The 23,311-nt window shown below is 32.7% G+C and overlaps 2 protein-coding genes across 5 annotated transcripts; both read left to right on the top strand.

Moving 5' to 3' along the window:
* Positions 1 to 11,313: 11,313 nt before the first annotated feature.
* On the top strand, positions 11,314 to 18,252 carry CAP (Cbl-associated protein). 4 transcript variants are annotated; one of them, XM_090158297.1, is made up of 20 exons: positions 11,315 to 11,548; positions 12,709 to 12,896; positions 12,973 to 13,252; positions 13,394 to 13,447; positions 13,702 to 13,886; positions 13,950 to 14,031; positions 14,087 to 14,173; positions 14,236 to 14,438; positions 14,507 to 14,553; positions 14,620 to 14,780; positions 15,422 to 15,496; positions 15,983 to 16,098; positions 16,167 to 16,255; positions 16,317 to 16,445; positions 16,510 to 16,624; positions 16,690 to 16,839; positions 16,911 to 17,037; positions 17,094 to 17,185; positions 17,247 to 17,481; positions 17,561 to 18,252. In XM_090158297.1, the coding sequence occupies exons 1-20, from the start codon at positions 11,482 to 11,484 to the stop codon at positions 17,608 to 17,610; spliced, it is 2,532 nt and encodes an 843-aa protein (XP_090014423.1). In that variant the 5' UTR covers positions 11,315 to 11,481; the 3' UTR covers positions 17,611 to 18,252. The 4 variants fall into 4 exon arrangements, with proteins under 4 accessions (XP_090014425.1, XP_090014423.1, XP_090014424.1 ...); XM_090158300.1 differs by lacking the exon at positions 11,315 to 11,548 and adding an exon at positions 12,305 to 12,443 and having other exon boundaries at positions 17,561 to 18,251; XM_090158299.1 differs by lacking the exon at positions 15,422 to 15,496 and having other exon boundaries at positions 11,314 to 11,548.
* Positions 18,253 to 19,647: 1,395 nt separating this feature from the next.
* Positions 19,648 to 23,232, top strand: LOC149926804 (nucleolar protein 9). The gene is made up of 9 exons (XM_090159196.1): positions 19,648 to 20,270; positions 20,340 to 20,777; positions 20,835 to 20,936; positions 21,007 to 21,139; positions 21,216 to 21,408; positions 21,466 to 21,594; positions 22,472 to 22,651; positions 22,719 to 22,862; positions 22,933 to 23,232. Exons 1-9 carry the CDS (start codon positions 19,703 to 19,705, stop codon positions 23,230 to 23,232), a joined length of 2,187 nt encoding a protein of 728 aa, XP_090015322.1. The 5' UTR covers positions 19,648 to 19,702.
* The last annotated feature ends 79 nt before the right edge of the window (positions 23,233 to 23,311 follow it).

Raw genomic sequence — 23,311 nt, forward strand, 5'->3', positions numbered from 1 at the left:
TATGTATGGGCAACGGGTAAGGTTTTGATAGCAATCTTGCGTTTTGAAAAATGCGAACCAAAGGGGGCGTAGCGATAGTTTTCGGTCGCTAATTATCGTCTTTGGTAGTATAGTATACCGTGTATTTTGTGTTGACTAAACTAAATTTTGATTTCTGAATATCTCTGTAAAACAGTTCGATGATAATGTTTGTTAATAATAACTTATTTAGCGTTTACCATTTGTAAGTTTTGGTCCATGTTATATTATGGAAAAAACTTTTTATAGTAAAATATTTACGTTACAGCTTAAGATAATTGACGATAACTTAAATCATTTTAATTTCGTTCTACCTATGCGACAGTTAAATAACATAAAAATTAGTATTCTTCATTAAATATAGATTAATAAAAATTAGTATTTTAAACATCGAGGAAAATATTGTTATATTTAAAGAATGAATTAAATTTATATTATTCAGGGTTGCCACACGTCAGGAAAAACAGGGAAATCAGGGAAAAGTCAGGGAATTTAAAAATGAGCCTAAAAAGTCAGGGAAATGTCAGGGAATTTAAAAATGGGCCTAAAAAGTCAGGGAAATGTCAGGGAATTTTAAGAATTGGTAAAAATTCAGGGAAAAGTCAGGGAATTCAATTTTATCTTGGCATTTTTTTAAGGTAATTCAACTCTAGATCTATGACAAATTCCACGATTATCATGTTTGGCTAATTTTTTCAACATTGCAATAACCTTTTTACTGAAATATAAGTTCATCTAAATTTATTAACTTCTGATAAAATTAAAATATAAAAGAAAAATTTTGGCCTTAATAAGTCAGGGAAAATCTGTTAAAATGGTCAGGGAAAACAGGGAATAGTCAGGGAATTTGAATCTGAAAATTTTGTGGCAACCCTGTTATTCGATTTCTTCGCTAGATATAAATAACGCTCCTATCGCCAACTATTCAAATTTTAAAATCATGTGCATTTCAAAATTATTTTGTGGAATTAATTATTTAAAAGATATGATTTAAATAAAAATGCATAATTAAATGGTCAAAATAGAGCCTAGAGCCGCTGATCCAACCAGGGCCGGACTTAGAGATCCTGGGCCCATAGGCAGATAAGGAGTCTGGGCCCCCTTTTGACGCGCGGCATTTACTCTTATCCCTGGAACTAGGCTGTGCCTGAATTTCCCTGATTCCAAGTAGACGTCTGAGCTCTACGGTTAACAAATCCGACTATACGTACATTTGAATTTAAATCATATCTTTTTAAATAATTATTTCCGCCAAACAATTTTAATATTTTGTTAACCCTTGACAACTGATTAACCAAAATTAAAATAAAAACCCCCAAAAAAACAAAAGGTGTTATTGTTAAAATTAAACTGTAAAGCAACCCAACTGGTTGGCATGATAGCAGCGCAAAAGTGACACTGTCTGGTTCGGATGGATACTTATGTGGTCGGATCCGTTGAGGTCCAAATTAGTTGATGACCCTAGCGACATCTCCTCGATTCTTTCGACGTAGGGTTGGGCACGTCCACACTGACCTCACCAGGCTCACCGTATCTTTTTTCAACTAAGCCGGGGCTCAGTACGTTTTCCCGCGGTTGACCGTTACTAAGTCCGCTCTGGTCGTTCCACAACTTGGGATAACTTTAAATTACGCGCAACCATAATTGTATCCAAGAGAGACCCAGCTTTACTCTGCCGAAATTTGCGTCCACCCTCTGGTTTTGTTCCGAGATCAAGTCACCCCAATTACGAGCAAGGAACTCGACCCGACCAATCACCAACATACATTGTAGGCTTGTAGCCTCCTCATTATCGCTTTGGATTTTTCCATTTCACCGATCAGGACACCTCAAAGAGCTAGCCGAAGCGTCCGCAATAAATCGTGGTTCCAAATTGTGTCAAACCTGACGCCACCTAGACGCCCGGCATATATCTTGGGACATTCCTCGTGAATACAATATACAGGGTGTTAACTAAAAAACGATACAGAGCAAATTACTCAAAATGTGTTTTATGTAAGAATTTGAAATTTGCAGGTTAAATAGAGGGTGCAGGGGGACAAATGGCAATGAAAACTTCAATGACCTTGAACCAGGTCTTCAAGGGCATTAAAATTTTATCTCGAGACCCATTAAGATTAGAAGAATGGTTCCCATTAGAAATGTGTTCTACGTTTAATTTTAAGTTTAAACAGTTTCGACCCGATCTAATTGGGCCAATGGGAAGCCGAGAAATGTTAGACAAAAAACATAAGGTCGTGTGTGGTATTCTAATAAAGAAACGACATTTAAGGCCTTATAAATCGAAAACTACCAGATCTAATGGATCAAAGTTGTCGTGACACTCTAGATATACAGGTGGTTAACTAAAAACCGATACAAGTACAATAACTCCAAATATTAAATTTTAGCTAGGAATTTCAAACTTTCAGGACACATAGAACGTGCCGGGGGGTCACTTGACAACGGTAATTTCCGTGACCTTGAACCATGTCTTCAAGGTCATTTAAAAATTATCTCGAGAACCATTAGAGATACAAAGTTGGTTTCAATTAGAAAAGGTTTCCCCTTCACATTTTAGGTATTAATAACTTTGATTCTTCCAGATGTGGCTAATAACAAGTCGAAAGAATTTAGACAAAACCATGAAGATCTGAAGATGTACCAGAGAAAAGGTTGAAAACGTTTTCATCGTGGGGTTTAGCATCGGGTTAAAGACAATTAAACTTAAAATTTCAATTTACACACTTTTTAAATTTGAACCATTTCTCTAAATCCATCGGTTCTCGAGATAAACTTTGAATGACCTTGAACCATGAGTTGAATGTCATCCTAGGTTTCAAATTATAAAAACTTCCTACTAGATGAGTATGTCTAGCAAATTTTTATACTCTAGCATGAGTACTTTTCGAGTTAATACCTAGTCTCTGGTACGTTATTTGTATCACAACCTTCCTGTTTTTCTCTAAATTCAATAAACTTTTTATTAGTGGAATTAGGTGGTTTCTATGTTATTTACACCTAAAATGTGACGGGGATCACTTTTCTAATTGAAACCAATTTTGTATCTCAAATGGTTCTCGAGATAAAGTTTAAATGACCTTGAAGACATGGTTCAAGGTCATGGACATTTCCGTTATAAAGTGACCCCTTGTACGATATATGTGTCCCGAAAGTTTCTAATTCTTAGCTAAAACTCATTTTGAGTTATCGGCCCTTTATCGTTTTTAGTTAACACCCTGTATATACAATACACACACTCAAAGGAGACTTTCTCAAGAACGATAGTGCTAGAAAGAACTCCAGCCGGGCCCGCAGGGTGGGGACGACCATCCTCGTCACCAAAGTAGCCCAAAGCTATCCCAACTAATAAATTTCTAAGAAAGAGACAATGTTGAATTTTTAAACGTGGGAAATAAATATGTTTAAATGAACTCTCAAACTATAGAACTTTTAAATTGGTCGCTAAGCAGAAATAAACAAACTATTGGGCCTTGGAGGAATAAAACAAGTATACAGGAGTTGCGGAGAGCTGCGAAATCGGTTTCGTCAGTGACCGTGATCTCGCGCGATTCGGAGGGGTTCAAACGCGACTAGCGCCAGCTGCATTCGGGATTTTGTAACTATTCTCATTTTATAGCATTGTTTTCGCGTCGTCTGGTTTGTTTTATTCCTCCAAACAAATACGAGTCATTTTGGAAAAAGGCGCAAAGAATTTAGAAATGTTTCAAAACAAACCAGACGACGCGAAAACAATGATATAAAATGAGAATAGTTGCAAAATTCCGTATGAAGCTGGCGCTAGTCGCGTTTGAACCCCTCCGTCTCGCGCGAGTTCACAGTCACTGACGAAACCGATTTCGCAGCTCTCCGCAACTCCTGTATACTTGTTTTATTCCTCCAAGATTGGGCTTCTGAAACGAACCTTGGATAATAAATTAATTCGAACCAGCCATCCAGCCAGTCATTTTTAATAACGCTATAACTTTTGATTTGAAAAGTAATATCTCAAAAGTAAATTTAATTTTTTAGTAGATTTAACATAATCGCAAATGAAACTGCGTCACAAATGTTATCTATTGAAAAGTGATACTTGTAATTAAACACTTGTTAATGACATTTTAAAAGTGCTCTTATACGCACTTCCGTCATAGCAGAGATGCAATGCAGCTATCCACATTATCTTAAAAAATCGACGTTGAGTAGCTCTTTCTTCAACAGATGTCGCTAGCGTCGAAATAAAAACAAGGTAGCTAAGTTACATTTTGACTCAAAAGGCGGTACATATAGGTAAAACCTCGCTTTGATTTGAATCGTTTGTATGTTGGTCAATAACATAAATTACAGTATTTTTTCACTTTACAACCGTAGTGGACTTTATTTTGAAATTAGTGCTAATTAGGGTTAGTCCGTTATTGTTTTTTTTTAAATTGTTTAAATTATTGTTTAAATACCGTAATTTTAAACAATATATTTTATATGGGATATATAATTTAGGTTAAAGTTCACCAAATAGAGTATAAGTTCTCTAAATATAATATTCTACAATGGCTCTCTGACAACGTTATTCATTTGGCTGATTTGAATTTTAACTTCCTTTGCCATTAATAGATGGCACCACTCTCTCCACTAAAGTCGCTTTTTTTCCACGAAGAATCGGAAAGATTCATCATCGACAAATTTGTCGATGGATTCATGGCCATCTCTAATAATAGGGGCCTTTTCATAATACAGGTGGCAGTGATAGAGCCGACAGTTGCTTTAAATAAAATCACCTACAGTTCTAGAGCTCTATTGGAGCCCGAATTTGCTTATGCCGGAAATTGATTGTGCCGCGCGTGGCGGTAAAATTTTTTACACTTCAGTTCCTCTTGATGAATTATTTCTTATTTATCAATAGATCTTTTTACATTTCTCTGCATTAACGGTTTTGGAAATACCTAAATCTCAATTTTCTGATTCCCTAATTGCTTAAATCTAGGGGTGTGCAAAATATTTGGTTAGACCAAATAATTCGATCGAATACCAAACCGAATCGAATCGAATAGCACTTCGGAAAGTTCGCGAATATTCGTTTTTCTTGATCAAATAGTCGAATATTCGAAAAGATAGGAAAAAGTGTTTGGTATTTCCAAATAGTTTGCAAACTGGTCGAATAACCGCGGGTCTTTTTCTAATTTGTTGAGTTTCAAGGCCATCACAGGAGAACGCTGTGAAATTTCCGAAATTTTGCTCTCTTTAGGCCACAGCGGCAAGGACCATAAAAAGAGTAACTTGCACGTCCATTATTCATACCGTGTGTATTAAAACTTCTTAGCGAAAGGCAGAAGCTGTTTATTGTAGTCAGTAGTTACTAAAGAGTAAAAGTCGCTAGCTGACTTGGGCTTTGACGTAGTTAAACTTTAAAAATGTATTTTAAATTTTGTTTGTAAAATTTTTCTTTGAAAAAGTTTAGTATTATAGTTTAAATTTATTAAATATAATGAAATATAAATTATACATTTGATTTAGTATTTTACTATTGCAAGTAAAATGAATAGTGATTTCAATTACTTTTTTATTTTTTTGACAAATAAGCCAACTATTTATTTATTTCAAAACCAAATACGTCGAATTATTTGGTATTCGAAATACTATTTGGTATTTGATCAGTTAACTGGCTTAAAAATTTGGTCTAAAAATATTCGACCAAATTATTTGACGTTATAAGTATTCGATTTGGTATTTGACGTGCCTTGAAAAAAATATTTGATATTCGATTCGATCCCCAAAAAATGGTATTTGCACACCTCTACTTAAATCATAAGTAACATTATATTATAAGTATTGTTTTAATGCTAATTTTCAATTCAAATCTATTTTCGACACTGGCACTATCGCCCAGTGTTTTAAAGAATCAATTTTTTTGTCAAAAATTAATTAATGATCAGATTCAGATAATTTTTACATGCTTAGTTCAAGGAAAGGACTAGGAGTGACGTAGCACAGAGGTTATCAAGCTGCGACCGATTACAAATAGTTTTAGGGTTCCAAAATTTAGTGTAACTACTGAACTTGAAAAATAATCAGCTAGGCCATGGAACTAATAACTAGTTATTAGTTCCATGGCTAGGCTAATACCCAAGGCACCACCTTAGGCCTAAGTCATCGAGCGACTTTTAAAGCCATTAATTCAGGTGGCCGGGTTACAATGCGTAGGAGGGTGGTGGCATGGGTTACATTAATAACCACACTAGATATGATAACTGTGAATAAATATTCCAGGATATTTACTACGACGACCACGTGTATTATTTTTGAAAACTGCCCCCAAAATCGCGCATTTTTCCCAATATTGGGCAATAGTGCACTAATTAAATTGGAATCAAATTAATTTAAATTGAATTTAAAAATAAATTTAAATTGAATTTAAAAATAAATTTAAATTGAATTTAAAAATAAATTTAAATTGAATTTAAAAATAAATTTAAATTGAATTTAAAAATAAATTTAAATTGAATTTAAAAATAAATTTAAATTGAATTTAAAAATAAATTTAAATTGAATTTAAAAATAAATTTAAATTGAATTTAAAAATAAATTTAAATTGAATTTAAAAATAAATTTAAATTGAATTTAAAAATAAATTTAAATTGAATTTAAAAATAAATTTAAATTGAATTTAAAAATAAATTTAAATTGAATTTAAAAATAAATTTAAATTGAATTTAAAAATAAATTTAAATTGAATTTAAAAATAAATTTAAATTGAATTTAAAAATAAATTTAAATTGAATTTAAAAATAAATTTAAATTGAATTTAAAAATAAATTTAAATTGAATTTAAAAATAAATTTAAATTGAATTTAAAAATAAATTTAAATTGAATTTAAAAATAAATTTAAATTGAATTTAAAAATAAATTTAAATTGAATTTAAAAATAAATTTAAATTGAATTTAAAAATAAATTTAAATTGAATTTAAAAATAAATTTAAATTAAATTTAAAAATAAATTTAAATTGAATTTAAAACTAAATTTAAATTGAATTTAAAACTAAATTTAAATTGAATTTAAAACTAAATTTAAATTGAATTTAAAACTAAATTTAAATTGAATTTAAAAATAAATTAAATTGATTCAATTTAAGTTTAATTGATTCAATTTAAATTTAATTGATCCAATTTAAATTTAATTGATTCAATTTAAGTTTAATTGATTCAATTTAAATTTAATTGATCAAATTTAAATTTAATTGATTCAATTTAAATTTAATTGATTCAATTTAAATTTAATTGATTCAATTTAAATTTAATTGATTCAATTTAAATTTAATTGATTCAATTTAAATTTAATTGATTCAATTTAAATTTAATTGATTCAATTTAAATTTAATTGATTCAATTTAAATTTAATTGATTCAATTTAAATTTAATTGATTCAATTTAAATTTAATTGATTCAATTTAAATTGAATTAAAATTAATTTCAATTGAATTAAAATTAATTTCAGTTGAATTAAAATTAATTTCAGTTGAATTAAAATTAATTTCAGTTGAATTAAAATTAATTTCAATTGAATTAAAATTAATTTCAATTGAATTAAAATTAATTTCAATTCAATTCAATTTCAATTAAATTAAATTTTATTTTTACACACGCAAAGTATTAATTGGTCTGTAAAAATGTGTAAATACCAATAACATAATGATGAAAAATCGCGTTTAACTGCTGTCGTTTACGATAGATGTCGCGTAGAAATAGAAACAAGTTGATCAAGCATCAAAGCGGCGTTCATTGGGTGGAGTGAATTGCTTCCTCTAGCTATTATTGTTTGAAAGACATGTCTATAATATATTTAGATAAATGCATTTATAGAAGCGTATCATTTTTAGTAGATTTTTTCTCTCGTGATTTTGCGCTCGCTCTTAAAAATGAAAGAAAAACAATACTACCATAAGTAACGTAAATCCTATAAGTATGACACTTACTATTGTTTTAATTCAAATTTTATAATAATATATTGCCTTGGTCATATTTAGACACTAACAATAACTCTGAAAATCAGATATATGTTAATTTTTGATAATTGTATTATTAACTTATAATACTATTAGAGGGCAGCCTATGGTATGGTGTTTTTTTTTTGTTCTTTTAACAGCCACTACTTGCTAAGCAAGTGGCGGCTCCTGTCTAGTTGCATTCGCTCGCACTAGATGTCGTTAGCGTATTAATAATAATCATAATAATAATAATCAGCTAAGCTAATACCCAAGGCACCACCATAGGCCTAAGTCAACTGAAGACTTGTAAAGTCAATTACCGGTGGCTGGGTTAGAATTAATCAAAACAAGTTGAGTAAGCATCAAAATCTAGCCTAAAAGGTGGGACAAATTGGGAGCTTCTCGCGTTGATTGGCTTTTCGAAATCACGTGATTATTAACTTATTAAACACGTGATTTCGGGAAGCCAATAGATCTCGGACAACTCGCCTCTCGCTTTAAGTCCCCGGAAGGTGCTGCCACCTAGGAGCAACAAACACAAGGAGAACGCAGCTAGCCTTTAAACACGCTAACGAAGGGTTGTGTACGAATTTCATTGGACGAGCGTCACGAGCCTTTACGCTGAACGTTTTACGGGCGGGGGGAAGACAATTTCCGAATTTTCCCCTTCCAACGGCAGCAGGCGCTAAAGCGTCTAACCAATGAAAAATGTACACAAGAAAATCCACGACTTTTGACGGGTTGCGTTCTCCTTGTGTGGGGTGTTGTGTTTGTTGCTCCTAGCTGCCACCTAGAAGCGTTTTTAGAAGCATATTTTTGTTAACTTGTTTTTACTTTTTTTGATAGAGCCGCCATTGCAAAAATATAAATATTTAAAAATAAAAGGCGTAAATTTTCATTTTAAATATATTTCTTTATAGAGAGCAGGGACTAAATAAAAAATCTACTGCTAAAACGCACTACGGTTTGTTTTAAACGTAACTAGCCACAATCGCCCCTAGCTTCTGTTAAACCTGGTGATAGTAATGTGAAGTACTGCTATTAATAATGGTATATTTTTAATAAACATAAAATAAACTAAAAATAAATAAAAATGCAATTGGCGATTTTAACAAATTTTACCTGGTACAGATGGCGTAACAATCGTATCCACTGAAAATAGTCACAAATGTTCATAGTCCCTTTAACAAAGACCCTACCAATTTTAGGTATTACCTCATCAAAAAAACCATTAAGCAGCGTCATTGTAGGGAGCGGACAACATTGGAACCCTTTGGGCAAGCTGACAAATCTACTAAAGGTTTACTGACTTTTATTCTAGTTTGTAGGGCGTGATAACAACATCAATAAAGTTGCGAGTTGTAGGCCTGGGATGCATTTTTTCATTGACTGTATTTTATCACTTCTTTTCTTAGTATATAATTATCGAGCATTTTCTCGCGTAGGCTTTACCCCCATCACGCGTTACTTATTTAAATTGTCGCTTTTCTGTCAGCGAAAATTGAGCTAGCTGTCAAACCCCGCACCCGAGACGAGTCCCACATGGCCAACACGGCGCTTTTTTTTTTAATTCTTTTTAATTCCTTGTCACGTGGTATCGGAAACTTGCTATCGGAAGTTAATGATATCTCTCTTACTAGGAGTATACATTATTTTTCTACGCTGCTAATTTTATTTGCTTGATACAGATAATTGATCGATTTCAAAATTAAGTTTTTGCGCGTGACAGTACCTTTACATTGTGCGGTATAGCAGGCTTATTTACCCGCTTTTATACCCTAACATGGCGGCGTATTTTCACGCGCCAAATGAATTTTAAGATCCACCAATTCGACAGAAAACAAAATAGTGTAAGCTATTTTCTAAATGTATTTCATCAGGAAAATATGGTTATATATATATGTTAATTTTTCATCTTTTGATTGAGTAATACATTCTGAACCGTGATCTGTTTCTGATGTATGCTTTACATTCGTACCAATCTCGTACACTATAGAGAAAAATGATGAAATCAACTTGAAAATCCTGAAATCTAAGCCAAATTCCGTTCCGAAATCTCAAAATCAGCGTAAAAAACCAGAAATCAAGCCAAAAATCGTTTTCTGAAATCTCAAAATTAGTTTCTGATTTCTGAAATAAATTTGAGATTCAAAATACCGTACGCTAAATTTGAAAATTTCGGACCCCTTGATGTTTTAGCGGTTCGACGGGAAAATAGCCCTCAAAACTTCGTTATTTTTCATTTTTACAACCAAAATGGATACTTCTAGTAAGATATATTTTATATACTTTTGATACGACCCATCCACTCCGACCATATCTTTGATAAAATTCCCTCACTTCCAAATTCAGATTTCGCTGAGAAGCGAGATCATTCTGAACCATTGAAAATTTTCAACTTTGAGATAAAGAATGGAACGTTTGTCACCGCGGATGCTTTCTAAGTTTTGCACGAAATGAAAACATCACGACCGTTCTAGTTAAGGTGTGCTTGTGTGTGTGTGTTTTTTTTATCGTATGGAAAAAGGATCTAGTCATTCGTGAATCGTAAAAGAGGAAAGGTGGTGTCTTATGTTTAGATACACTCAACTCGGTGCTCCAAATTTGGCTTCTTTTGCCTGATCCCCCTCCGACCCGACGTCTCTTCAATGTGATCGTAGTTCCGGACCAACTGTACACTGACATCTTTCGAGGGATTTTTTTTTACCATCCTCCCGTTCTTCCCGCGCGCTCCAAAAATAGTATTTCATCCCACCTAAAAAATTACGCGTTTCCCTTTAAAGATTACGATGGAAAAAGTAGTGACGTAACGATGAATCGTCTAGCTACACGGTCGCCGGAAGTAGGCAAACATTAGATTATCACCCCTCTTAATATTCAACGAATGTGGACTAGAGTTAAAGCGACAGCGTGGGTTAGTAGTTAATTACCGGTTATAATTCGATTAATGTCGTCATAGGGATGAATTCAATTCAAAGTTTTGGTACCTTGGATTGAAGGGTATAAAATTAGTAGGCAAACTTCGTTATTAGATGAAAAAGCGTCGTTTGACGGTGTGTATATTGTAAAATTTGGAGGAAATCGCAGCTGAAACTTTGGTAGGCCATTAGACCGTAAAGACCTAGTCACGGAAAAGTGGTGGCGTGGACTGGATATATTGGCGGCTTTCAAAACAAGTTAAAACGCGGTGAGTGTGTAGCGTGGTAGCTTCTCGGAGCGCTATTTTTGGGATATTTCCCCCTCTCTCTCGCTGCAAACGGAGGAACAGAAGAAAAAAACGCGTCTTTTTACTGGGTAATGCCAAAATACACCGACTGCCGCAGCTACTTGGGTGCTTCATTGCTTTTAGTACGTGTCTTCACGCTCCCTATTTCGCGGCAGTGGTAAGATTCAGGTCCCCTTGATCTTGGGGGAAGACGCGAAATTGACGAAAACCATCTCGAACTGCATCTTGATCCGATAAAATTCGTATACGCGACCAAAGATACGAGGTCCTCTACAAAATGCTGGGTGGTCCAGAAACACCACCCCCCGCCGGACCAACGTTTAAAGCGGCCGCCCCGAAAGCTGGTAAATATACAAGTTCTTCGTCGTATTTAATAGATATCACTCGAGTCCCGGTTAATGATTATTAAATTTAAGATCTCCGCTTCGAAAATGAGGGCGGTTTTAAGCGCTAATTAGATAATTTTAACATTAAGTAATTTCAACTGTTCTTTTTTTTTACTTTTTTTTCGCTACTTTTCTTTGAAAAATTTTCATTTTACGGTCATAAAGAATTAATGTTTGAGTGTCTTTGTTGCGCGGGGGCCCTGTTTTAGGGGATATGAGTCGTGTTCCGCATAGCCAACCCACGCGTCTTTCGGTTATTAATTTCAATTAAAAGATGTATTATTTGGTGGAATTTTATTCCGTGGTGAAGGTTGCATCCGTCTTACCGAAGTTACTCCTTCGGACGTTCCACTTATCGTAAATTCTCGCCTAAGCGGTTACGTAGTACGTTAAATCTAACAGATTAATTGCTCAATTTGTTTTAAACGCGATTTTCACTTAATGGTTGACTGATTGAAACGTTTTAGAGACAGGAAGTGTGTTTCCAAAATCACCCTAGTATTCGGTTTTTGTTAATAATTTATCATCTTTCGCGTTTTAAATGTCAGCCGTCGGATGTGTGTCACGCTAGTTTTAAATAGCTCGTATATAATTTGCAAATTCACGGGAGAAATTGGCGCTGTCAGCTTTAATGCGTGTTTTATTTACCAACCTTGATGGCTATGTCAGTAGGCTGGCTCGTTCGTGACTCGAATATCCTTGAATACAGGTTAACCTCAGCCTCGCCAGAAGGCGCTGGTGTTACTATATCTCAAATAATAGTGTCGTAATGAGTGGCAAGACGACGTACGCGTTTTTACTTCACATTTTAAAACAATAAATGTAGTATTTAGCCCAATATTTCCATAGAATGGTAAATAAGTTTATTACTTTTAATTTAAATAAAATCATTTTAATATCGTATATTAAGGCATATTTCGGTGGTTAAAGTCGAAACCGCAAAATGAAAAAGACCTTGAAGGTTGCCAACACTAATCTCCATAAGCCTATAATTTCCTAACTTGTTTTCCAGTTATCACAGTACGTGTACGTGTACGGTGTATAATAGATTTATAGATAATAATTTCTGCCAGATCTCAGCCCTTAAGCAATTTTTTTATAATATATATCTCAAATAGTATGGAGCCCTGGTCAAAAAGAAACAGACTTGTCGGAAATGACAGAGAGATCAGAAGTCACAAGTACTAACAAGGAGGATAAGGAAAATCTATCACCAGTCTGGCAACCGTTCGGACCTCTTGATGACAAACCCACTTTTCGAAGCGTCAAGCTGGATCATTTGCAATTTAAATCATTACAGACTAATGTAATTCATTTATTTTATCACGGTCTATTTTGTAGTTTATTAAAGCTTCTGTTCTTTTCTTTTATATTTTGTATAGACCTCAAATTCCTCAACCGATTCGTCTAGTAGCGTTATCACCGTACATTCACCTGAAAAGACCCATCAAGAAAACCAGGAGCCCAAAACTAGCGTTAGCACAGCAACAATTCAACTTCAACAGCCCCGTAAAAAACAATCAACCGCTTCCCAACCACCCAGTCAAAATTTACCCAATGGATGCCCTGGCTCACCATCATCTCATTCAGGAAGTCAAATTGGACCAAGCGGGCTTCCATTACCTCAAAATCCAACCATCACATTGCTGCAGAAAGCTAGAGGTGATATAAACAGATGGTTTGTTTCTTACCTTAAAAAAAAACACATTTATTCAGTTCAGCGTAATTTGTATTGGCTAGCTTCTATTAATTGGCTAATGTACTGACACAAATCAAATGGATAAGCTTATTGTTTGTTTTTAGAAGGCCAGTTTTCAAAAGGAGCCAGTTACATAGAAAATGTACCCTATACGAAAGGTACTCGTGATGTAAACTTAATTTAGCTACGCAAATTAACACTAACACCATCTTCAAAATTAGCACTAACACATTCCTGCTTTATAATCCACTACTATTAAGTTATTGAAAAGGTTTCCTTTTAAATTAAATATAATCCGCACCTTTTATGGCTTGTAACCTTCACTTCACTAGTAAACTGTTTTAGGTTTAGTGACCACTCTGTTGACTTTCACACTATGAAATGTAGTCTTAAAATAATTTATAATCTGCAGAAACGGGAAGTAAAGAACCCTTCAAAATTGGTGAAATGCCATCCGTTGATGGAAATGAGAGTTACGTCGTTTATGCAATGCCAGTGAAAGAAGACGGAGTGAAAACCGTAACGACTATCAAAGCTCCCGAAAAATACGCAGGAATTGGACCAACTGAACGTGGCATTCCTATTAGTCTCAGAACTGTATTTATTTTTTTTAAATGAGCTTTTAAATTCAATCATTTTAACATCTTATTTTATTTTAAGGGAGTTAAAGATGAATATGCGAGTGATTGGTACAAGACTATGTTCAAATCACTACACAAATTTGACAAAAATAGGCCTAATGGTAAGTTAAATTGCCCATTTAAATATTTTTGTTGTTGACAATGATTGTTTAACAGATGATCTTCAAACAATTCGATACACGAGGAAAAATCGATCTCCTCACTCGGGAGGATACATGTCAGAGCCGGAGTATGAAAAAGATGGTACGTTAATCTCTATACAATTGATTAAATATTCATCTTACATGAAATGTTTAATTTTTCAGAGGATTTTTACAAGTCTCGTAGTGCTGCCCGTGGTCATAGGTATCCCGGTGACAGTAAATATCCAAAATTTTCAGTTTCAAACCAACAACACGATCCAGGGTGGTACAATTATTATTTCGATACGTACCATAATCAACCCAAAAGTATCGCCGAATACGAACCGGGCCATTCATCAATTGCGGAAAGGGAAAAATACAGATCTGTAAGACTGGATATTTTTGTTCTTAAGTTTAAATCGTAGAAATTTTTAATATTATATTAATTCTCTAGTTAACAAGGAGATATTTACCAACGTTGGATCAACCAAAACCAAAATAGTGCGTACAAATATAATAAAAATATCTTTTTGGGGTAAATTTGCTTTAATATTTGTTGTTGGTTAGTATTGATGGCTATGAATCTGACTCAACACTGATTCGTAAAACGGGGAGTAAATTACAAAATGTCGATCCCGAATTACAAAAAGCCCAATACCGTCAAGTTCAAAAAGGCGGAGATATACCTTTCGAAGGTCTCGGTAAACCAGCTCCAGAAAGGCCAAAATGTAAGCTTGGTTTACTGTTTTGTTCTTTTTTTTTTATTACAAAGTGTTTAGTTAGATGATATTTTAAAGGCTTGACTTAAATGAAATATTTATAACTGACATTTGCAGTCTGAACTAACCCGTTAAATTTGAGTGGACGAGTACGTTTAAAATTACCTGTTCATATATAAAAATTCTGGTTTTGAGTACTCTTCTACGGATTTGTATCTTTTAATTTTGGTTTAATCTAATATATGTCTGCTCCATAATCAATCTTACATTATTTATAACTGGTAGGTGTAGTACTAAAAATTATTCAGAAATTTCAAATTTTATTAGACTTTTTTTAAATATGCACCCCATTTGCATGCCATAAAAGCATGTGGTTTAATTTGCTAAAACTTTTCCTTCATCTTTTGGCTCTCAATTAATGCTTGTTTTCTTTTAATGCAAAAATTTAATAAGATTAACTAATTCATTTTTAATTATGAAACATATACGTTGAGAAATAATTAATTTTCCCGTTGGTTTTTGCTATTATAAAATTGCCGCAATATACAAAATAATTTGCTAATAGTTAGAGCTGCTAAGGTTTATTTTGGGCTTTTATAAGTAGAGTAGAATATTGTTAAAGTAGTTATTGGGCTTAATTTCCACGACAGTTCCTCAGATTGGTCCTGCATCGCCTCTCCCTTACTACTCTGAGGCTGATTTTATGCTGGATCTGGATTCCGCAGGTAGGCTTGGTTCTCCCCGTTCCCCTCAACCCCCTTGATACCCCTAATCAAAACCAAAATTCAAGCTAACTTTGGAATGGTATATTTCCAACTCTCTCTCCCATTCGTCTGTCTGTCTGTCCCTTTATTTCTGGCTTGTTTTCTCTGGCTTCTTTTTGTAATTTATAAAACTTGGCGCATTTTCAAGTTTTTCTCTTCAAAAATATTTTAATTAGCAATGCTCGCTATAGTTTTTAAATGTTATCAGAGTCAACCCGAGTGAAGGAGAGATGTCCGTTAAGTGGTAAAAATTCACTAACTCTTTGGATTTGTTTTAACTTTAGTTTTCAGTCTTTAATCTCTCTAATTTCAGAAAAATAATTTACTTTTCAACCTGTTACGCCTATTACTAATAATATTTTTATGTATTACCTATTGAGGTGGTCCCGTCTCTAAATTGTATAATTTCTAATGTTTTTAATTAAAAATTATCCCGGGTTATTTCAGTAACTCCTCACCGTTATCAAGAATCGGAGGTTAATATTCACTACAAAACACCCGTCCGCAATTTGGAGAAAGAATTTATCGATGAGGAAGAACTGGGACAAAGACAGGAGGAAGCTGTACGTTGCTCGTAAAAAATTTGATACAAATATAACAAAGTTAATCTTTTTCTTTTAACTTGATAAAGATGAAACGTTTCTATGAAGAAGAGCGATACAAGAAACAATTGCAACAGCTGCAAGAGCTTGAAATGAGGCGTCATAATGATAATTTATTGTTAGTTCATTTGTTATAAAAAGAAAGTATTAAATTTTTTACACAATTTTTTTGTCGATAGGCCTTCCCAAAAATCACCTATACCCTTAAACCGTTACGATAACCCTTTCGAAGCTGATCCATCCATGAAACAACCTGCAGATTTAGGAGTAGCCAAAGTTCTTTACAGTTTTAACGCTCAATCATCAAGGTATTTTTCCTGTGACCCCATATCTTTACTACATATTATAAATACTCATTTTGTTTTCCTGTAGAGAGTTACAACTTAAAAAGAACGACATTGTCAAAGTTTTACGCAAAGTAGATAAAAATTGGTACGAAGGAGAATCTGATGGATTAACTGGTATTTTTCCAATTAGTTACGTTCAGGTATGAATTGATTGAGTGGGGGGTTTGAAGAATTTATAATTTTTAAGCCTTTTCTTTTTACACAGCTGATTGTCAAGTTAACGACTTCATCGTCAACGACACCAGATTCTTTGAAGTCACCAAAGGACACGCTAAAACAAAGTGGATCTGACGGTCATGCAAAAGCTAAATTTAATTTTAAAGGACAGACGCCAGTGGAATTATCATTGGCGAAAGTCAGTATTTATAACCCGAGTGCTTATTATCTTGAACGATCTGGAATGCTCAAAATTACCTATAAACTTAGGGAGAGACGGTAATACTTAAAAGGAGAGTTGATGACAACTGGTTTGAAGGACAAACTACCTCTGGGAAAGGAATTTTTCCCGCTTCGTATGTCCAGATACTTTCTCTACCCAAAGAAGATAAAAACTGTAAATATTTTTGAACCACTAATTATTAAAAAATTGGTTAATATTTGACATTTTAGATGCAAAAAAGAATCCGAAATTAAAGAGTCATCGCTATGGCAACACTGATCCAAATAAAGAAGCATTTAGCAGCTATCCAAATACTTCTCAAGTAAATAATAAACATTTTTCACGTATGCATTGTTCATAATTTTATTTATAAAAATTTGCAGAGTACTCAATCATCTCGAGAAGAATCCCATTCTTTAAGTTCAATTGAAGAACGAAGACAACCTTTGAATCAAAGCCTACACATAGATACATGCAACGACGTAATACCGTATCGAGTTTTGTATTCTTACAAGCCTCAGAATGATGACGAATTAGAATTGATCGAAGGTGATACAGTTTTTGTAATGGAAAAGTGCGATGATGGATGGTTTGTTGGCCATCGTGCCGCACCAGACGGTACGTACTAGTCTGATGGACTTTTTAGTTAACAGAGAAAATTAAATCCATATTATTTTCTTAATTCTTTTTGGTGCAGGTATGTTCGGGACATTTCCTGGGAATTACGTTGAAAAGAAAATAAACTAAGGTCTGTTCTTAGAAGAGAAACCTTCCAGAGATGTCGGATGAAACGGGAGTTTAAATATAAGAGATTGTTTTTATATAATTCGGCAATCTAATTTGATAACAAAAACGAATAGAAATGACTAGATATTAAGAAGGTCTTCGTTTGTTCTTGGACTAATAAAACCGTATTATTTAGTCCAAGTTTTGTTATAGGGGTGCAATTTAGAGATGTGTGAGTAATCGCTTGGATAACACCAATCAAATTATTTATCTAATATTTAAAATAATGAAAAAGGATATTAAAATTCAATTCAATGGTTTGATAAATTTACAATCCGGATTAATTGTTGCGAGTTATATAAATTTCTATATATAGATCTATTGATTTTATATTTTTTTGCTATTTGATAGTGCTATTTTTAAAAACAATTCACACATCCCTAGTGCAATTTGAAACCAAAGTATTAAAAGTAAGATTTTTAACCTAACTTCAATTCATCGAGAGGAACTGAAGTGTACAAAATAAAAATGTTTTCTCTCTTCAGTCCTAAAAATGTATTATGCTGAAGAAATATTTTACAATTAAGCTGTACAAAAAAAATATATTTGCTTATTTTGATGTCATGTCCCAAACCATTTTCCGATAATTCATTAATTATTGAAGAAATTTTTTAAAAGCTTTTATTGTATGTAGTTTGTAAAAATATATAACATCTATGATAAGTTTCATATTATTTTTATGTATTCTAGAGTAGATTTATTCTACTTTTTATGATCAACTTTTCTGATATGTTCCATTTGGTAGAAAGACTTTCTAAATTTTTTTTCCACTTTGTAATATTTGATTAACGAGCAGCTAAATCAACGAACGTTATCCATGATGGCTGACCAGTAATATCATCTTTTCTTGTGATGATTCAATGAGATTTGGAAGAAACTGTTATTCTATTTGTCCGTTTCTCCTTCCAGAGCTAAGATTTACTTTGATTAATGGTATTTAATGCAACATCTTTGACACCAGCTTCTTTCAATTTAACTTTCTGGTAGGCTATTTTCTCTCTCCGTAAGATAATCTTCAAAATACATTCGGGTAATTTTAATTCCTTTTACGGTTATCTTTGCTATTTTGCAATGATAAACTTTTGCAGTTTTCTGATTATAAAGTATAAGGCTGGTGAGGGAATTGAGATTTTTATCTAGGAGATCGTTCATAACTGAATTAACGATATCTTGCGTTTTAACTTGTGCTTCCGCTCTCAACATTTCAGTCATTTCACAATTAATGGAAAACAAATTTCCCAGTATATATGGAATTTCTTATTTTCCATCATTAATTTCAAACGCAGTTTAAAGTGTTGGTTGCACGAAATTTTAGCTATGGCTAATTAATGATTCATTAAAAATAGGGATGCACCGATATGGGCACAGCCGATATATCGGCCTAGGATAGCCGATATATCGGCCGATATTAACAAAGTTACCTATCACAATAATATGCTTTTTTGTTTACTCTCGTAACCACCTGTTAAAAAATGATATGATCTATGGCTTTTGGAGTCGAAAAACCACTTATGATTCCTGACCGTTTTGGACGCGAATAATTATTTAATACAAAAGCGATCAACTGGCCTTTTTAAAAGGAAATGTAAGGTTGTGGCAATAAATGTTTTCCATTAATTAGTTATTTGAGTATCGCCTTTTTTTATAGTTTTTCATGAAAATATTTTTCTAATACCAGAAGTATCGGCTAATATCGGCCTCGCTTGAGCCGATATTGGCTGATACCGATATTTGAAAAATTAGCCGATATATCGGTGCATCCCTAATTAAAAAGAGCAAACATTTTATAGCAAGTACAGAAAATTTCATCAAAATCGGTTAAGTGGTCTTTGAATTATTATAAAAAGAAGTCGAAACAGTGTTGCCAATGTTCGAAAGTTAAAAATCCCACAGTTTCGGTGAAAAACATAGAAATCGAATGTTATCCGATTTCTATGAGGCTAGCTGCGTTCTCCTTGTGTTTTACTTCAGTTTCCTTGGTTGCTCCTAGCTGCCAGCTTCACACCACACGGTCTATGATTCTCTAAAACAAAATTACAATTTTACAAAAAGCATGGCGAATTTTGGAAAGCGTGGTCGGTTTCGAGGTGGTGGTGGTGGTGGAAGAGGAAGGTCAAGAGGGAATTTTAGAAACTTTGGTGGATCTAATTTTGAGCCATGCAACATTAGAGATATCTTCAAAAATCGAGATGTAAATTCGTTTGAAGAGAATGACGATTCTGCTAATCACAGTAAGTCAAAAAAGTTCGGTAAGCAAAGGCTTAATACACCACGTGTTAACGGTGTCGGTGTGGCAGAAGGAGAAGTGACAACACATGAACGTGAGTCGGTTTCGGTACCAGAAGAAGAGCATTCTGAGATAGAGATCACAGCGAAAAATCATAAGAAACATTCATCCAAACAAAAATCGCAAAAAATAAAGAGTGAAAATTCGAGTTATGATAATACAAATTGGGAAAATGAATGGACTGACCAGGGAAGCTTTGAAGCCTCAAAATCAACGTCATTTCAAACAGAAGAAGATGATTGCCCATTCCCTAAACTTAATGATAAAGCCAAACAATATTTCAAGCGTGTTTATGATCAGCTACAAGAATCTTTTGACAGTCCAGAAGACGAAGGTAAGTTATACTTACCAATATTGAGTGTATAAACTTGTGTTTTGAGTAATTCTTCTTTTTATCTTTAAGAAATGTTTTTTAATAATGTAATGGAAGAAACAGTTGGTCAAGAGACTTTTTTAGCAACCACCAAACTGGGAAGTCGTTGTTTAGAATTAATTTTCCTCAAGTGTAAAAATGGAAAAGTTATTCGGAGATACATAGAAGCATATTCCAGTGATTTATGGTTAATTTGCGTTGATTTGGGTGCCACTCACGTTACTCAAGCTCTTCTAATTACTTGTTTGCGATTAATTCAACATAAAGATGAGTATCAATTGTCTGAAGAAGACTGTTCATTCTTTGAGAATTGGATTGTGCAAGTTACTGAATTTGTCATTGAAAGTTTCGAACAATTTATATTCCATGAAGCAAATAGCACTTATGTCATCAGAACTCTCATCTCGGTTTTATGTGGGAAAAGTGTAGAAAGTGGTGTTATTAGAAGGGTTCTACCGGAGAGCATGAGTAAGTTTGGATAATTTTTACAAAATTTTACATTTTAACAATTTTTTTACATATTAGAGAAAACTGCTATTAATTTCAACTACAACAGCACTCCATCATCATTTAAAAGTCTCTTTAAAAAAATTTCTAAATTATTAATGAAAAACGAACACTTACTGGGTAAGTTTCTTTTAAAGTAAAATTTACAGTATTAAGTACAAATTTACAAATTTTATTTAAAAAATTTCAGATATAATCAAAGGTGAAACTAGTGCTCCAATTATTCAAGTGCTTTTATTAGTATCTAGCGGAAGGTACCCCAAAATTTGTCAGAAGTTTATTAAAACAATTGGAAAAAAATTTTTTGCAAGAGAAGAAAATGAGTAATGTTCAATTATAATATTTTTATTTATGAAATAGTTGGTTATATAAAACTTATATTGGTTCTGTGTTCTTTAGATCAATTTCTAGCTTATTTTCTGACCAATATGGATCATTCGTTTCTGAAAGGGTTTTTGAAGCTGCAAATACTGAGAAACGACAGTGGCTTTGGGAAAACTTTATAGATGATCAGTTTGATAATTTATGTGTGGATCCAAAGGGAAATTTTATCGTTCAAAAAATAATTAAAACTTGCAGCGATAAGGAAGAAGTAGGATTTTTTTTTTATATACTTCTGATATTCTTATATTGATTAAACTTCTTCCAGTTTGAAAAGATTTTTGATAGAATAGAACCACTTATAAATGATATTTACTGTCGTGGCTATGGTGGCGTACTTGCTAAACTTTCCGAAAAGTGCAAAGATTTGGATGTTTGTCAAGCAAAATTAATAAAGGTAAATTTATTTATATCCGTTTACTTCTAAGTTTCATATTGATGGTTTTTACCTAAAAATTTCATATTGATGGTTTTTACCTAAAACATGGTTGCCACGCGTCAGGGAAATCAGGGAATTTAAAAATGGGCCTAAAAAGTCAGGGAATTTTAAGAATTGGTAAAAATCCAGGGAAAAGTCAGGGAGTTCAATTTTATCTGGGCACTTTTTGAAGGTAATTTAACTCTAGATGTATGACAAATTCCACGATTATCATTTATTTCCTTGAAATTTTGGCTAATTTTTTCAACATTGCAATAACCTTTTTACTGAAATATAAGGCCATCTAAATTTATTAACTCTTGATAAAAGTAAAATATAAAAGAAAAATTTGGCTTTAATAAATCAGGGAAAATCTCTTAAAATGGTCAGGGAAAATCTCTTAAAATGGTCAGGGAATTTGAATCTGAAAATTTCGTGGCAACCCTGTAAAAATTTCATTTTGATGGTTTTTGCTTAAAAATTTCATTTTGATGGTTTTTGCCTAAAAATGGCATTTGATGGTTTTCGCCTAAAAATTTCATATTGATGGATTTTATTATTCATTTACCTAAAAATTTCATATTGATTTATTTTATTAGTGATTTAACTAAAAATTTCATATTTGTGGATTTTATTAGTCATTTACCTAAGAATTTCATATTGATTTTTATTTTATTAGTCATTTACCTAAAAATTTCATATTTATGGATTTTACTTAAGAATTTCATTTTTATAGATTTTATTAGTCATTTACTAAAAATTTCATATTTTACTTAAGAATTTCATTTTGATGGATTTTACCTAAAAATTTCATTTTTGGGGATTTTAATATCAAATACATTCATTTTTCTAACAGGTATTGATGACAACTCTTGGATGTTATGAACCTGTGGAGAGACAGGAAGAATTTGCAACTTTGTTACTTGGTTCCAAAACATACGATGAATTTCATGAAACCAAAAACCCAAATTTTATTGTCACATTAGCCGGATGTTTAATAGTTCAAAATATCCTATGGTTTCATAAACCTCACAAAGTAATTCTGAATTTAACTATCCATTTTATGTTTGATAACTTATTTAATTATTTTTATAAACTTCCAGGTGGTAATGAGTTTATTGAACATGAAGGATGAATATCTTGTGCTACTAGGTTGTAATAAATTTGGTTCACACGTTTACGATGTTTTGTTTAAGAGCACTTTTGTTGGAGAGAAGAAAAGGGATTTAATTCTTAAAAAATTACATGTAATGTCCTTTTTATTTATTGTGCTAAATCCATTAATATATTATTTGTTAAACTGAAACTTCATTACAGCCTCATTTATCCAAAATGGCATGTGACGTATATGGTAGTCGATGTATTGATGCAATCTGGGTCATTTCTAACATTAAAACGAAAGTATCGATAGCTGAAGAGTTAATGAAAAGTGAAAGTGTTCTTCAAAATTGTCGTTATGGAAGAATTGTTTTTAGAAATCTCGCTCTATATAATTTTAAATCTCGTAAAGAAGAATGGAAACAATATCAGAATGTTAATACCAAGAAACGAAAAATGTTTGATGAAATTATTGGAGATGTTGAGGAAGTAAAACATAAAATTAAAAAGGATTCTTAGAAGTTTAAAAGAATTTTTTTTTTATACTGTCAAAAATGTATTTATTTCTACTTTGGGAAAATAACTGTTGAGATGATTG

This window comes from Leiobunum rupestre, chromosome 9 (assembly GCF_980474605.1).
Source record: "Leiobunum rupestre chromosome 9, qqLeiRupe1.1.hap1, whole genome shotgun sequence".
In the NCBI taxonomy this organism is placed as follows: Eukaryota; Metazoa; Arthropoda; class Arachnida; order Opiliones; family Sclerosomatidae; genus Leiobunum; species Leiobunum rupestre.